Consider the following 15,818-nt stretch of genomic DNA (forward strand, 5'->3'; position numbering starts at 1 on the left):
GCCTTTGCGGCTCAAGGCAGTCACAGGGCTTGGAAAACAAGTCCCTGCCTCCCCTCGGCTGACCCCCATCTCCATCCTGCCCCCTCCCCACCCCAGCCTTCTCCCATCACAGCTTCCTGTGTTGCCCAAGCGTCTGGACGGAGGCCAGAGCCCAGGTTTGCTTCCCAGAAAGTCTGAGTGACAGCATTCCTGGAGGTCAGTGACCCCAGAACTCAGGAACCAAAACAGGATTCTGGCGAAAGGGCTCCAGACCAGGAGGACCCAAAAGTCCTCCCTGGGGAATGTGGGGAGACTCGGAGGCCATCCGCCGCACCAGCGAGTAGAAGTGTCACTCAGGCAGCAGCTGCTGGGAGGATCCACAGGGCCTGTGGGGGGCCAGGGGGCAGGCTTGGCCTCCCTCCAGGGGGAGCCCTGGGCCCACCCAAGGGGTCTGGCCCGTGCGAGGGTCTGGCAGGGCCATGCCCTCGGCCTGAGTACTGAGCAAGGCAGGTGGGCTTTGCCGGACTGGCCTGTGTGCTGGGCAAGCCCTTTCAAGATGTGGGGTGGTGACATCCCAGGGCACACGGCTGTCAGGCATGGGGCCAGGATCCGAACCCGGGCCTCTCCTAGTTCTGTTAGCAGAGGGTTTGCAAACTGTGGAGCCCACAGAGTCCCCCAGAGGTGGCTGAGGGCTGGTGTGGGTGGGAGGGCAGAAGTAATCAGGTTTCCTTTGAGCTCAGGAGCAAGGCTGGGCTGGCGTTGCAGGAAAGGAGAGGCTGTGCAGACCCCAGCAGGGCCCATGGCTGTGAACCCCCGTCCCTGGGTCAGGTCTGGCCTGGTGCCAGGCCAATGGTGGGGGTGCGGAGAGGGGAGGGCTCTGGGACCCCGAGCTGGATAGGGGTGGAGACAGGGTGGGCCTTGCCTCTGTGGGGCCTGAAGCTTATATAATCTGAGGAACTCCTGAGTACAGAGTTAGGAACAAGGCCTTAGAAGGCGGCTGTGCGAGGGAGGGATCCTGAAGCTTCAGCTTCATTCATTTTACAGCAAATCTGCTTCTGAATGGAAGCTCCCAGCCTAGCTCAACCTGGGGACTGGGAGGGAATCCAGGAAGGCTTCTTGGTGTTGGTGACATCTCGACTGGCCCATAGCAGGCAAGCCTTGGAGAAGTGGGTGCTCTGAAGTGGTCCTGTGGAGGCTGAGCCCCACCCAGGAGGACAGCCTCCGAGGTCTTGAGCGCCAGGTTGAGGCTTCATCCTGCTAGCAAGTGGGTGGATGAGGCCTAGAACATTCTGAGGCCTTGTGCGCGGTGACCTAGAATAGACAGGGCATGCAGGGCCTTGTCCTGCTCCCTGGCCCACCCTACTTTATCTGCCAAGTTCACAAGTGAGAAAACTGAAGCCCAAAAAGGAGAGGTGGCTGATCCGAAGTCGCACAGTCAGACTGTGGCAGAACTGGGGCTGAAACCAGGTCGCTGCGCTCCTCGTCCCCAGGGCTTTCTCCCGCACCCCCCCTCCTTGCAGCAGCCCTTAGGATAGGCCCTCCCCACACCCAGGGGCCTCATCTGAGACCACAGTTCATCCCACTCTGGCCAGCCCGAGGTCACAGGACTAGGAAGTGTCCGTGGGGGGAGCCCAGGCCCAGGAGCACGTGCACACACATCTGCCTTCTTCCCCAGAGAGGGGAGGGGGAGCGGGAGGTGGGGGTGGGAGGAGGAGAGAGAAGGGGAGGGAGAGAGGAGGGCACTGCCCCAGAAGCCATTCCACCAACACACCCCCGTGCCTGGGAATAAATTGCACATTTGCAGTCATTTTCCTGGAAGAAAAAAAAGCCTCCCTAAAAATATATTTTCTTTCTCATCTCATCCTGTGGCTAGAACAGCCCAGCTGCACGGCCCCCAAGGAGGCAGGGCGGGAGAGTGGCCGGGGCGTGAGGGGGGCAGGGAGAGGCCCCCTGTCCCGAGGGTGTGGAACCTGACCTCCGAGTCACTCTGAGCACAACTCCCCTTGAGGTATTTAACACGTCTGGTGGCTTTTGTTGTTTGGATTTTCAAATTCTTGGAGACTAGCATTCAAACTTCAGCCCATAGTCATCGGGCCTCGGGCCTCGGCAAGGGCCAAGTGCACACCTAGGCGTTGAGGGAGAGACCACCCAAGGGTGGAGGTAGGCAAGAGAGGGGTAGCTGTCCCTGCTCTGCCCCTCGCCACCTGTGTGCCCCTGACAGGCACTTCCTGGGCCTCCGTTTCCTTCTCTGTAAATGGATCAGATCGGGGCCAAACCTAATTTCCCGCACACCTCAGGTGGCCCTGCCACTGGCCATCGTAGAGGGCGGGAGTGGGCCACTCTGGCAGCACTGGCTCTGGGGCACTCTGGAGTCAAATCCTGGGTCTGCCACTTCCTGGCCGGTGACCTGCGGCAGTTTCCTCCCATGTGAGTTAGAGCCGGGGATGGCTCCTGGGGTTGGGGGTGGTAAACAAGGTAACACCGGGCAGTGACAGCACAGGGCAAGACCCACGGTCACGACCGCACTGGCTGCTGTGTGTAAGCTGTTCTCTGTACGGTCCGCCCCAGGGCTGAGGTGGGAGGGCTGAGGGACTCCCCCCTGGAACTGAGAGAGGGAGACTGAGGCTCCTCCCTGGAACAGGATGGCTGAGTCCGCCGGAGCCTCCAGCCCTGCCCTAGGACATGACCCCACCCTGGGCTCTGAGGCCCCAGGAAGTCTCCAGAGTCTTGGTGACGGGCAGTTGGGGGCGGGGAGCAGGGGGAAGAAACAGGCTCCCGGAGGCCCTCCCAGATGGGGGCAGATGTTTCTCGAGGGGCCAAGCGTGACATCGGAAATGGGCCTTCTGATTTGCCCAGAGCCGTCCTGGGCTGCACCCGTTTTTGTGCTATGTGTTAGTTACCTATCACTGCGTAACAAATTATCCCCAAACACAGGGAGTTGAAACAACAACAAACATTTGTTATCTTGCACCGTTTCTGTGGATTAGGGGTTTGGGATCAGCTCAGATGGGTGGTTGTGGTTTGGGGTGTTAAAGAAAAATCTGAGTCACAATAGAATTTTAAAGAGTTTATTTGAGTAAGAAGCAATTCATAATTGGAAAACACCAAACTGGGGGCGGTTTCATGTCCCGATGATGAACAAGTATTTAGGGGTAAATGTGGAAGCAAAATAAAGAAAGCATTTGATTGGTTGCCTCATTTGGTCTATCCCACTGGAAAGTCCCCAGTTATATAATTATAAATTTCTTGGCTCCTTCTGATTGGTTGAGCTTAAGTTCTGTTTTTCTTTCTTATAGGCATTTACAAGAAATAGCTCAAGTTTCGCTTATGTTTGCAAATCATGCCAGGTTGGGGTCACTTACGAGGCCTAACTGGTTGTGTGTGCTCAGGGATTCTTCAGGCCTGGTTCCCATTTTAATTCACTTTGACAATGCCCCCTTTTGGTCATCCCCTCAGCAAGCCCAGAGTGAGAGCACACGGTGTGGCATCAGTCTCGGTCACCACTGCGGATGCAGTCGTTGGAACGAAGAGTCGCACAGATGTCGTCATCATCAACAGCGGCACTGCGAGGGGAGGTCCCATAGCTGTCATCGTTTCCAAAATCGCAGTCATCACAGGCTCGAGGGGACCGGGTGTTCAGTCCTCCAGGTTGTCTAGCCCTGATGGCAATCGTTTGATGTGACAGTGGCTAAGGAAAGCATTAAATACCCTTGAGAGGCCACAAAGTGCCAGGCAGGTGAATCCAGTGACTATGAAGAGGGTAATAGCCAAGGTTAGAAAAATTCCCCAGAGCCGAGATTCCCGGGAGCCAAGATTCAACCAACTGAGTAAGTCAGCGGAGGAGGCGGTGCCTCTCTCATAAGGGACTTTAAACTGGGGGCAACAATTTCTTATTAACATAGAAACAACGTTTTAAAAAATCAATACGAGCACAAGTTCCTTCTTTTCAAGCTGCGAAGGTATCAAGAATTATTTTAGGCCGGGCGCGGTGGCTCACGCCTGTAATCCTAGCACTCTGGGAGGCCGAGGCGGGTGGATCGCTCGAGGTCAGGAGTTCAAGACCAGCCTGAGCAAGAGTGAGACCCCGTCTCTACTAAAAAAATAGAAATTATATGGACAACTAAAATATATATACACAAAAAATTAGCCGGGCATGGTGGCGCATGCCTGTAGTCCCAGCTACTCGGGAGGCTGAGACAGGAGGATCGCTTAAGCCCAGGAGTTTGAGGTTGCTGTGAGCTAGGCTGACGCCACGGCACTCACTCTAGCCTGAGCAACAGAGTGAGACTCTGTCTCAAAAAAAAAAAAAAAAAAAAAAGAATTATTTTAGAGTACTACAGAGGCCGCATCGTTCATTACAGGTTGTATCGCTGGAAAGGAATTCAAGTGTTGTTCTATGAAATCAGAAGAAAAGCAAAGGTTAACATTTGGAGCTAATTATGACCTTAGTTCTTGTGTCCACAGGTCAGCTAGTTGCGATTTCTAGATCTGAGTTTGACGCATCCTTAGAATACGGTGCAATGATGTCTCTGGGTACGTCATCGGCAGTGTCCTAGTGAGCTCCCCAAGTGACTTGTATGGACAGCATGAAGCCTGTCCACACCTGATCTGTTGTGGTGACTGTTCTGAAGCTTAAAGTCATCCAGTTTCAACTTGCAGGACTTGAGAAAAGGACAGTTTTACTTTTTAGTGAAACTAGAAAATTTGAGGGTTTAATTCAGTCTCCAGACAGATAAAATCTCAGAGAAAATGAACAGGACTAGAATTTGATAATGGGTACACCATAGTTTTTTACTGAAATACAGTCTTTTTTATAATCACTTCTATTTTTACCCAAAATTATCAGTTATTGCTTTTTTACAAAATAAGTCGTTTCATTAAACTCAATGATTTACATAAGTGTAACAACAGTCATTTCTATGTATATTTTAAAATATGATATTTTAATCAGAGCTTTGGTAATATCCAAGCAGCTTTATTGACTTTTCATCAGTCAGCCTTAGTTTTTTAAAACTATCTGATAATGAGAAATCTCACATTAGACCTTCAAAAACTTCTCTAGGCTGAGAAGCCAAGCCAAGGATTTGCCCAATTATGTTCTGTTACAAGAACAGATTATTATTGAAACTATACAAATACTCATGTTGCAAATAAGAATATTTAAGAAGAGTTTCCAAATTCTGGAGCGATCAGGTAGGAAGAAAAAGATAAATGTTCTATTTTTGTTTACAAAGGTATATTTTATCAAATTGCTGTTAAGTTATACATAGCTTAAGAGAAAAGAAAAAAAAGGCTCCTTAAATCTAGAAAATAACCAGCAATACTTCAAAGAAAAAGTCACAAAAATTATAATTATTTTCATCAGCTAATTCAGTCTCATATAATTTTTTGTTTTGCTTGATACTGGGTTAGCAATTTTATGAATCCATCAATTTCCCATTAGACTTTTGAAAATTTTTACCCAATCCAATAGTATGATCTTAAAGTTATCAGAAACCTGTACTGGTCAGTCTTTTTTTTTACGAATATCTTATAATTTTGTATTATAGTTGCTTTCAAATGATTTCAAGAAGGAAATTTGGTTGTTTTTTGTGGCGTACAGTATTTTAAGATAATAATTAGAATCGTGACTGATAACATTACACCAAGATATATCAGATTGCTAAGAATTCTATACATTTTCTGGAACGCTCGTATCAATAACAAATATAACTTAAAGGAGATTTAGCATCACTTATTATTTGACAATGCCTCACATGCAATTTAACATCTCAAATAAGCCTAGTTAGTTGAATATCTCTTTTTATAAGGAGAGAAAATAAGTTCTCATGAGATACTTCATGGATGCTTCTGGAAACTCCCAAAGTTAATTTGTGGTCAAAAGGACTTATATCGGCATTCAATTTTGGGAAGCTGTCAAAAACGTCAAAAAGTTTAAAACACTCGATTAAATCGGATCACAGGTCACTGAAACAATAACAAAGTGACAAAAGATTTTAAAGGCAAATGCAGAAAGTTACATGGTTGCAAAAAAAAAAAAAAAATCCCAGCTTTTTTAGTATTGAAAAGACTCATTTTCCTTAAATAATCAAAGAGCTAATAAAAGACAGCACGAAGCATACGAAATTATCTTGATAAAACACAAAAATCTTTGTTTTCTAGGCCAATTACTTCACAGGTAAAGAGAGAAATTTCCATGCTTAAGAGAAGATCAGTATTCCAAGGAAATTTTGCCTTTTTAACAGAAAGAAAACCCAATTCTAACTTTGCAGCAGGACGTTATTGAGCTTTAAAGTATGTATAAGAAATCTATCAAATCTTAGTAGGTGGACCACACATAACAGTCCTCTTGGCCAGGCGCGGTGGCTCACGCCTATAATCCTAGCACTCTGGGAGTCCGAGGTGGGAGGATCACTTGAGGTCAGGAGTTCAAGACCAGCCTGAGCAAAAGCGAGACCCGTCTCTACTAAGAACAGAAAAATTAGCCAGGTGTGGTGGCCCCTGTCGTCCCAGCTACTCAGGAGGCTGAGACAGGAGGATCGCTAGAGCCCAGGAGTTTGAGGTTGCTGTGAGCTAGGCTGACGCCATGGCACTCCACCCTGGGTGACAGAGTAAGACTCTGTCTCAAGAAAAATAAAAAAATTCCTCTTTCACAGGCCATCTACAACTTTCTGTATATGTTCAGTTTTCATCTTAGTATTTTTCTTCTTTTTTATTCTGGAACAATTTGTCATCTTGTTTTAAGACAAAAGTACTCTCTTTTTCCCTTAATGAAAATATATATCCTTTACACTTTTGCTTATTAAAAATATATCAGCCTGGGCAACAGAGCAAGACCCAGCTCTACAAAAAATAGAAAAATTAGCCAGTCATGGTGGCACATGCCTATGGTCCTAGTTACTCAGGAGGCTGAGGCAGGAGGATCACTTGAGCCCAGGAGTTCAAGGCTGTGGTGAGCTATGATTGCACCACTGCACTTCAGCCTGGGTGACTTAGCGAGACCCTGTCTCAAAAAAACAAAAAAAAACCTACTTTCTTTGTACTTTTTTCATATGTAGTTGTCTCCTTTCATTCTTATTGTTTCCAGTAGTTTAAATTACACATATTAATTAAAATTCTTTAGCCCTTAGTAACCTTAATTTTTAGCAAAAATTAGGAAGTACATGATTTCACAGTTTTTAAACAGCACGTTTCCCTATGCACAGGACACGCTTAGCAGTGGACACAACTATGTCTAGTTCTTTTTTAATAAGAAACCAAAAATACATAAGCTTAAACTTATGTTCAGGAATTAATGTTTTAGTAGATTATCTTAGATGATCCAGATATCTAATGAATATCTAGCAAATGAATATTAAAAAATAATAACTATGATTATTTTTGGTAAAACTGGGAGTCACTATAACAAAGATTGTATTTCAATAAAAATAATTTTAAATTTTCTTTCTAAAATAATTTTAAATTTTGGAAACTGTTCTCAGTCAGACATAACAAAACAAAAACTATTTGTCATCTCAGATTATTTTTCTTTTGACAAATTTTGTAACAGAGATAATATGAGTTTAGGAAAGCTAAGTAGAATATCCATTTTTACTATATCACCAAATATTGTTATTTATTTATTTACTTATTTTGAGACAGAGTCTCACTCTGTTGCCTGGGCTAGAGTGCCGTGGCGTCAGCCTACCTCACAGCAACCTCGAACTCCTGGGCTCAAGCAATCCTTCTGCCTCAGCCTCCTGAGTAGCTGGGACTACAAGCACGTGCCACCATACCTGGCTAATTTTTTTCTATATATTTTTAGTTGTCCAGCTAATTTCTTTCTATTGTTAGTAGAGTCAGAGTCTCTCTCGCTCTTGCTCAAGCTGGTCTCGAACTCCTGAATTCAAACCATCCTCCCGCCTCAGCCTCCCAGAGTGCTAGGATTACAGACATGAGCCACTGTGCCCGGCCTAATATTCTTATTTATTAAAGATTATGCAAGTCATGTGAACTTAAAAAGTATTTCTGTTAATTCCTTTCTTTTCTGAGAAAATAATTTATATAAGCATTTATTTTTCTCTAGGTTAATTAATAATGCCTTTTCAATATTATTTCTAATAATAGAATAATACTACATATAAATAACATACACATATATACACATGCATAAACATACAAACAGACACGAAAAGAGATTTATGGCTTCTGATCTGAAATTTTAGGCATGTGTCAGAGACAATAATAGAAAACTCGCTAGCTCGATTTAAATTGTGTTCTTGACAGTTAAAGTTACCTGTTCAGATGGCTAAAACCTTTTATTAATATTTGCAGAAAAGACTTTTAAGATTCTTTCATTTGCCAGTTTATTTCTTTAAAAGTTCTCTCTTATTTTTTTCTTTTGGTGAGTCATTTCCCTGAAGCCTGCATGTTAAAGACACAAACATCTGTAAGGCACAGAGAAAGGCCGTTTTCTCTAAGAAGGAGTTTTGGGACACATTTGTTTATTATCAGGAGTCAATCTTGTTGAGACTGTGGACTAAACTTTAGGTGAGTGAGGAGAAATCCAATCTCTTTCCAACTAGTCTCAGGTGGTTGCTTTTATAATAGCTTGGAGTTGTGTATGAGATTGAGATTTGAATTTAGTTGCTACAGATACTCCTGGCTCATTTGAGCATCTAATTTCTATTTATTTATTTTTATTATTTGTATAGCTTCATGGTGTACATGTGCACATTTGTTACGTGGGTGGATATATTACGTAGTGGTGAAGTCTGGGCTTTTTGTGTAACCCTCACCTGGTGAGTGTACACAGTACCCATTAAGGTAACTTCTCACCCCACACCCCCCAGCCTCCCAGCCTCGGCCCTTCGGAACCTCTGATGTCTATTATTCCAGTCTCTGTGTCCGTGTGTGCCCGGTGTTGGCTCCCACTTATAAGTGAGAATATGAGGTAAGTGATGTTCTGGTTCTGAGTTATTTCACTTAAGATAACGGCCTCCAGTTCCATCCATGCTGCTGCAAAAGACATGCTTTCATTGTTTTTATGGCTGAGTAGTGCTCCTCAGTGTGTGTGTGTGTGTGTGTGTGTGTGTGTGTATGTTTATATATAAATAAATATTTACATATATTTACTGTATATACATATTTATATAAAATATATTTACTATATATTTATAAATATATCTACTATATATTTACTATATATATTTTTATAAATATATCTACTATATATTTTATATATGTATATCAAAACACCACTTTTTCTGAAGATCTAATTTTTTTGTTCCTGAGACAGGGTCTCCCTCTGTTGCCTGGGTAGAGTGCAGTGGCATCATCACAGCTCACTATAGCCTAGAACTCCAGGGCTCAAGTGATCCTCTTGCCTCAGCCTCCCGAGTAGCTGGGGCTACAGGTGCATGCACTACGCCCAGCTAATTTTTCTATTTTGTGTAGAGACAGGGTCTCGCTCTTGCTCAGGCTGGTCTCAAACTCCTTGGCTCAAGCGATCCTCCCGCCTCAGCCTCCCAGAGTGCTGGGACTACAGTCATCAGCCACTGCATACAGCAGATGAGGGCCTAATTTTTTTTTTTTTTTTTTTTTGAGACAGAATCTCGCTCTGTTGCCCGGGCTAGAGTGCTGTGGTGTCAGCCTAGCTCACAGCAACCTCAAACTCCTGGGCTCAAGCAATCCTCCCAAGTAGCTGGGACTACAGGCATGCGCCACCATGCCCGACTAATTTTTCTATATATATTTTCAGCTGTCCATATAATTTCTTTCTATTTTTAGTAGAGATGGGGTCTTGCTCTTGCTCAGGTTGGTCTCCAACTCCTGAGCTCAAACCATCTGCCCCCCTCGGCCTCCCAGAGTGCTAGGATTACAGGCGTGAGCCACCACGCCCGGCCCTAATTTTTAAAGGAAGTTGGTGTTGAGGATATCAGATGGAAAGGGGGAGAGATCATAGAGTTAGCAGATTCGAAATAATTTTTATTAGTGTGCCGTAGAGATTCCTTTGAAGAGGGTATTTTCGAGTCATTCTGTCTTTTGGAAGCCTCCATTTACCAAACCGAAGAATGTATCTCATTATTTCTGAGGCATTCGGGATCCTTTTTTTTATGCACTAATAGAGGAATAATTTCATCTAGAACAAAACTTCCCCACTGTGGCCACTATAACTCTAAGTTGTTTTCCTGTGGTGCACCAATTTCTCTAGAAAAGCAAGGTCCTGGGTCCACAGTTTCCGAACACAAAATCAGCCAGAGTTCCAGACCAAGGAGTCCCAGGATCCTCAGATTCTGATGAACACATAGTATCCCGACCTTCTGAGATTTTACTTGAGGCCTCCTACTAGACCCTGTCCGTTCCTGTCAAACACCCAGTTTCACCCTAGCAAAAATTCTGAGGGCCCCAACATAGCAGGAAAAATCAGAGGCAACAATAACAACTCCTATGGCTACTGCACGCCCCCCCATGGTACCCTGTGGAGCAGAGCTATTACCATCCCCATTTTACAGACGAGGAAAGAGAGGAAGGAATCAGAGAACAGATGACTCACAAAGGCCACACAGGGCCTGGCGGAGCTGGCATTTGAAGCTGTCATTCACAAAAAGACTTGGAGGCTTGGGTAGTTGGGAAGCTTGGCGCACAGCCGGGGATGGGACCCAGAAAGACGACAGTCCTGGGTTGCGTTCAGGGGCAAGGGCTGCACCCCTCAGCCCTCCCATGTGACCCCATACCAGCCCTGGGCTCCAGGTGACAGTTGGGGAAACCAAGGTCCAAGAAGTCAGTAATTTGCCAGAGGTCGCACAGTGAGTCAAGGCCAAGCTGGGGCCCGAGTGACCCCAGCCCCCCACCCCAGCCCAGGTGAGGGCCGAGTCCTACGCGCTGGGGACTGGGGGAGCAAGCGGACGAGTGAAGAGGGAGGAAGCTTAGTTTCAGGGCAAATGCCAGACCTCCGGTCTCTGGGTGGGACTACAAACTCCACTCCTGAGCCCCTCAAGGCAGGGGAAATCCGTCCCAACCCTGACCTTGGGCCCTTGAGCCCTTGGGCCTCCATAATGCTTGCTTTAGGCAGCAGCACCCTCGTGTGGCTACAGCTGGCAACTACACAGAGTCGCCGGCTGCCTCCCTCAAAAGGATGCTGCCCAGTGCCTCACCCTTCTGCAACCCCCCTTGGAGCCTCCAAAATAGAGACGACGGCCATTCCTGGGGCTGGCAGGAGGTGGCAAGAGCAGGATGGCATGGACTGAACACAGGACTAGGAGTCAGGAAACCTCAGATAAAATCCTCAGTAATTGACTCACTGTACAGCTTGGGTCTCGAACTCCTCATCCGTATAAAGGGCTGAAACATCTACCCCACCTTAACTGTCTAAGGCTTTCACATGGACCAAACAATCACAAACATGAAGCTGCTCCGTAAACTGTGAAGCACCGTGACCAGGTAAAGGGGTATACAAAAACCGTGTGAGGAGTGCACGTTGCAGTGAGTCTGAAAGAGAGGAACCCAGTCACTGGACATGGCGTCCTCGGGGCAGATGCGGTGGCAGTGAGCAATGGTGGCCAGGTGAGGGGGTGGATGTGGAGCCCCGAGTCCAGTCTGCTCCACGAAGCTCAGTCCTGCAGAGGGAGGGGTCTGCCCCAGGCATGATGAGTGGGTCTGATCCAAAGACTTGCATCAGGACCCAGAACCTCAGTTTCTCTATCTATGAAATGGGGATACCGCATTCTCTGTAGGGCTGTTGCAAGAACAGTTGTCCCTTGGGTGGCTGGCACAGAGTCAGTTCGCCATAAATGACATTATGTAGATTTCTTTACATAATGAGCAAGGATTATTTTTGTTCACCCACATTGGAGCACAGCAATTGATGAGTGATGTTAAAGGGACAAATTGATAGATATCATTTGTTTGAAGCTACATAATTTCCTCACAACCAACACTGGATGTAGGTAGTACCATCTCCCCATTTTACAGAGAGGGAAACTGGGTCTCAGAGGTCATTCAGGTTAAGGGGGGGAAAGGTAGTTGGGATTAAATAAAACCCTGAATTTGTCCAACTCAGAAGCCTCCCCACACGTCAAAGCAGGGGGCAGGGGTGGTAATCACATTTCTAACCTAGTTCCTTGCCTTGATACCACTAAAAATCACAAAAACATTTCACTAAATACTAAGAATAAAAAGAGAGAAAAAAAACCCAGAGCACAAACACGTATAAACAGGCCAGGAGGGAACGATGAAAACGGGTTAAGTGCCCAACACGTGCCAGGCACATGACATTTGTTAACGTTTGTTCTACCAAAGCTCTATGAAGGACCACCCCACCCTCACAGGAGAAATGAGGGCTCAAACAGGCTTTTGAAGCTTTCACTCCTCCCAGGGCACAGTCAGTAGGCAAACAGGAAAAACTCTGCATTCCAGCAGGTCTCGCAAGGGACTGCTAAAACCCTTTATAGCGATAACCACTTCACCCAGATGTGTTACTACCTCCCACCTGCCATCAATTTCCAGCAAGGAATTTGCCGAACGATGCGGTGAATTTGCCCAGGCGCATACACTGAGTAGTGGGACCCTTGTCTTGAGTCCAGAGCCGTGACACTCGGTCACACAGTGCTGCAGTTCATAACACCTGCTGGGTGCCACCTCTGCAAGCACCATGATGGCTACCACAGTGGGACAACGCTGGGCTCGGGCCTTGATTACAGCTGCCAGAGCAGAGTCAGCTCCTGGACTGGGAAATCTGCACTTCCTCAGCTTCCTTTTCTTCCCTGTATTCCTGGGCGCACAGGGCCTGCTAGTGACAGACCCCAACCCGTGAGGGACTGTGTGAAGTTCCTTTAGCAACCACCCTGAGCCGGTGTGGGCTCCCACCTGGCCTCCCTGGCCGGGCCCATCCTGTACTTTCCAACACTGAGCAGCGCTCCAGTGGCAGTTTTTGCCAGAGCTGCCCCCGGAGCAGAGGCGGTAAAGGGCAGGTGGGCAACCTCAAGCCTGGGCAACAGGCGCCGTGGTGAGCTCCAGCCTCCAGGACTCCAAGCTGGAAGAGGCCCTCCACTCTGAGGAGATGGCGAGCTAGGATACTGGGGACGCCTGGGCGGCCTCAGCGTGTGAATGGGTTGGCAGGGTGCAGACAGAAGTGCCCAACAGAGGAAAGGAAAGATGGCGCTGTGATCCAGACACCTCACCTGCCACCTCACGGTGGAAAAGTAGATGCGAGACGTGTAGTTCAGAGGATTTGAACCTAAACCCCAGGGCTCACAAATCCTGCAGAGGTCAGGAAGGTGAAAGCAAATGAACAAAGAGCACCAGTGAGAACAGGCTGGACCGCAAGGCAGGCTTTTAGAGGATTGGTGCACAGGTGCGGGGCCCAACGAGGTGAATAGTCTGGTTTTTCAAAGTTTAAGTCTGGATTTTTATGTGAAGTGTCTTGATTTTGAAAGCACTGGGCAGATTGAACCCAATGTCTCGGAGTCAAACTGGGCTTAAGAGCCACCAGTTTGACACCCCTGCCCCTTTGCAAGTTTCTTCCTCTCACACAACAGAACAGCAGAAAGGGGCACCAGCAAGGACAGGGCTGTCCCGGGACACTCCAATGGGGAAGGGGAGGGTATTAAAGCACAAACGCAGATTCCAAAGTTCTGTATTTTTCAAAATAAAGATCACACATTGTTTAGAGACAATCTACACAAGAGTTACAAAAAATAGTTGCCCAGGCATAAGCATACACAGGTTTGTTAATTATACACATATGGTTACAAGTGTGCTTGCAAAAAAGTTCATTGGAAATATACACAAGGCTCTGGAAATGTACACCGTGTAGTGTTACAATTCTATATTCAAACAAAGAAAATTGACAGTATGTTACATTCACTTACAAGTAGACAAAATGCAAAATACAGTTCATCTTCTGTACAAAAAGGAAGGGCAATTCACACTTTACAGGTGAGGGGCTCTGATTGTAAGGAAAGCTCGGGCAGGGCTGAACTTTTGCACGTCCTTTTGACTGTCACAAAATAAGCAAAACATTACTTTTTTAGGATTAAAAAAAAAAAACAAAACACTAGTTTGAACCGAATCTTGAATATAACATTTAGAAAGAATCTCGCTATACTCTGACTAGATGACAAATAAAACCAAGCTATTTTTTTTCTTTTTAAACATTAACTAGGCTGTATAAAGAACATTTATTCCTTCAAAAGAAAAAAATTTACTTCTGGTTGAAATTACAATTTACAATATACAACACTATATGCTACGACCATAAAAGGTGAGAATATACACTGAATGCACAGGGCTGGCTAATTCTCTTTTCTTACCAAAAAACGTGTTTATGTTGATTCAAACTTCTCCACATTTACATTACAGGTATACAAATGTACAATTGTACAATCAAAAGTATGTTCGACTACTAGGGTACATTATAGATACAGATTAGACATCAAAACAAGAAAATACTACAAATTTGTATATATGCAAAGTCTACACCAAGTATACACTATATATTTATAGAAGCAAGACCAAAAGCAGAGTTGGATTTTTTTTCTCATGCTAAATAATCAGATTTTGCCTTTCAATGTTAATAGAAAAAAATCCAGTAGGCAGTAAACAATCACACCCGCCCGGCCTTGAAACACATTCTGGGTACTCACATCTCCTCCTCACAAGACACTGCACTGTCTTCTTCAGCAGAATACAGTCTCCCAAAAAAGCAATTTTTAGAAGTTTCATAAACTTAATGTCATAAACGGAAGCTTTAGCAACTCTGAAACATTTTTCATTATATATATATATATTTATATAAACAGTGTTAAATGCCAGTTTGGGGTCATTTAACTAAAATTCAAATTTCCCAGGTTTTTTTTGTTTTTGTTTTTTACTAAAATGAGGAGGTGGGGAAGAGCTATTTGCAAAACTTGCCGGCCAGGCAAATGAGTTAAAAACTTTTTTTTTTTTTTTTTTTTAATTTTTTAAATTTTTTTGTTAAACCAACCACCCTGAAAGTTTCCACACGTGGAATATAGATACAACATGGAACAAAATATGTGGCCTCCCATGTACATTGGTTACCTATGTACAAGTATCCTATACACCAGTAAAACAGCAGGGCAATTAGTCAATTAAAAAAAATAATTAGTACATGTTATGTGTAATAAAATTAAATTTACAAAGGCTTTTCCACTCATGGATTTGATTCCTTTTTTGGAGGAGGGAGTAATCCTGGAGCAACCGTCTGCCCATTTCAGATTCTACGCTAGAACGTTTCTGGTTGCTGGTTGGATCTGCCAGTGGGCCAGTGAGGTCAGCGGGAATGAAGGGACAGGGTGGCACTGCCTCAGATGATACCATTGGGGGGGCCACAGATAGGCCCCAAGTCAACGCCATTCTTCATGTAGTATTTCTCCAGCTTGGCCAGAATGTGCTTGCCATAGGTGTACTTGCGCAGAGTCGCGATGTGGGGCCGGATCTGGGGAGAAGAAGTCTGTGTTACGCTGGCCTGAGAAGAGACCTGGGCAGCAAGTCGCACAGGTGCGCGCACACACACACACACACACACACACACCCCACACACACACACACACACTCCAGAGCAATCCCTTTCAACTGGTCCGGCCAAGTCCCCGGGATTCTAGCACTTTACCGACCCACCAGGTACGGAGAGTAGCTCCTATTCTGAGTGCTGACACGGGACCTGAGAGCTCTGGAGACGGGGGAGCAGCAGGCCAGTCCCAGGACAGCACATGGGAAAAGTATATCCTAACTGAAAAAACGCACTGCCCACCACCTGCCAACTGCACCGCACTCCCTGTAAGCGCCCGTACAGGTCCCTCCGGCCCACACACAGCACCAGGCTCTCCTGAGCAGTG

At 45.8% G+C, this 15,818-nt stretch overlaps 1 protein-coding gene across 10 annotated transcripts in view; it reads right to left on the minus strand.

The window, feature by feature from the left end:
* Positions 1-13,507: 13,507 nt before the first annotated feature.
* PUM1 (pumilio RNA binding family member 1) overlaps positions 13,508-15,818 on the minus strand; it is a 125,751-nt gene continuing 123,440 nt past the window's right edge. For all 10 annotated transcript variants that reach the window (XM_069479690.1, XM_069479689.1, XM_069479695.1 and 7 more), the window contains one exon: positions 13,508-15,418. In XM_069479690.1, the coding sequence (XP_069335791.1) occupies positions 15,287-15,418 (132 nt within the window). In that variant the 3' untranslated portion in view covers positions 13,508-15,286. The remainder of the gene's footprint in view (positions 15,419-15,818) is intronic.

The sequence above is a fragment of the Eulemur rufifrons genome, chromosome 8, assembly GCF_041146395.1.
Source record: "Eulemur rufifrons isolate Redbay chromosome 8, OSU_ERuf_1, whole genome shotgun sequence".
NCBI lineage: Eukaryota > Metazoa > Chordata > Mammalia > Primates > Lemuridae > Eulemur > Eulemur rufifrons.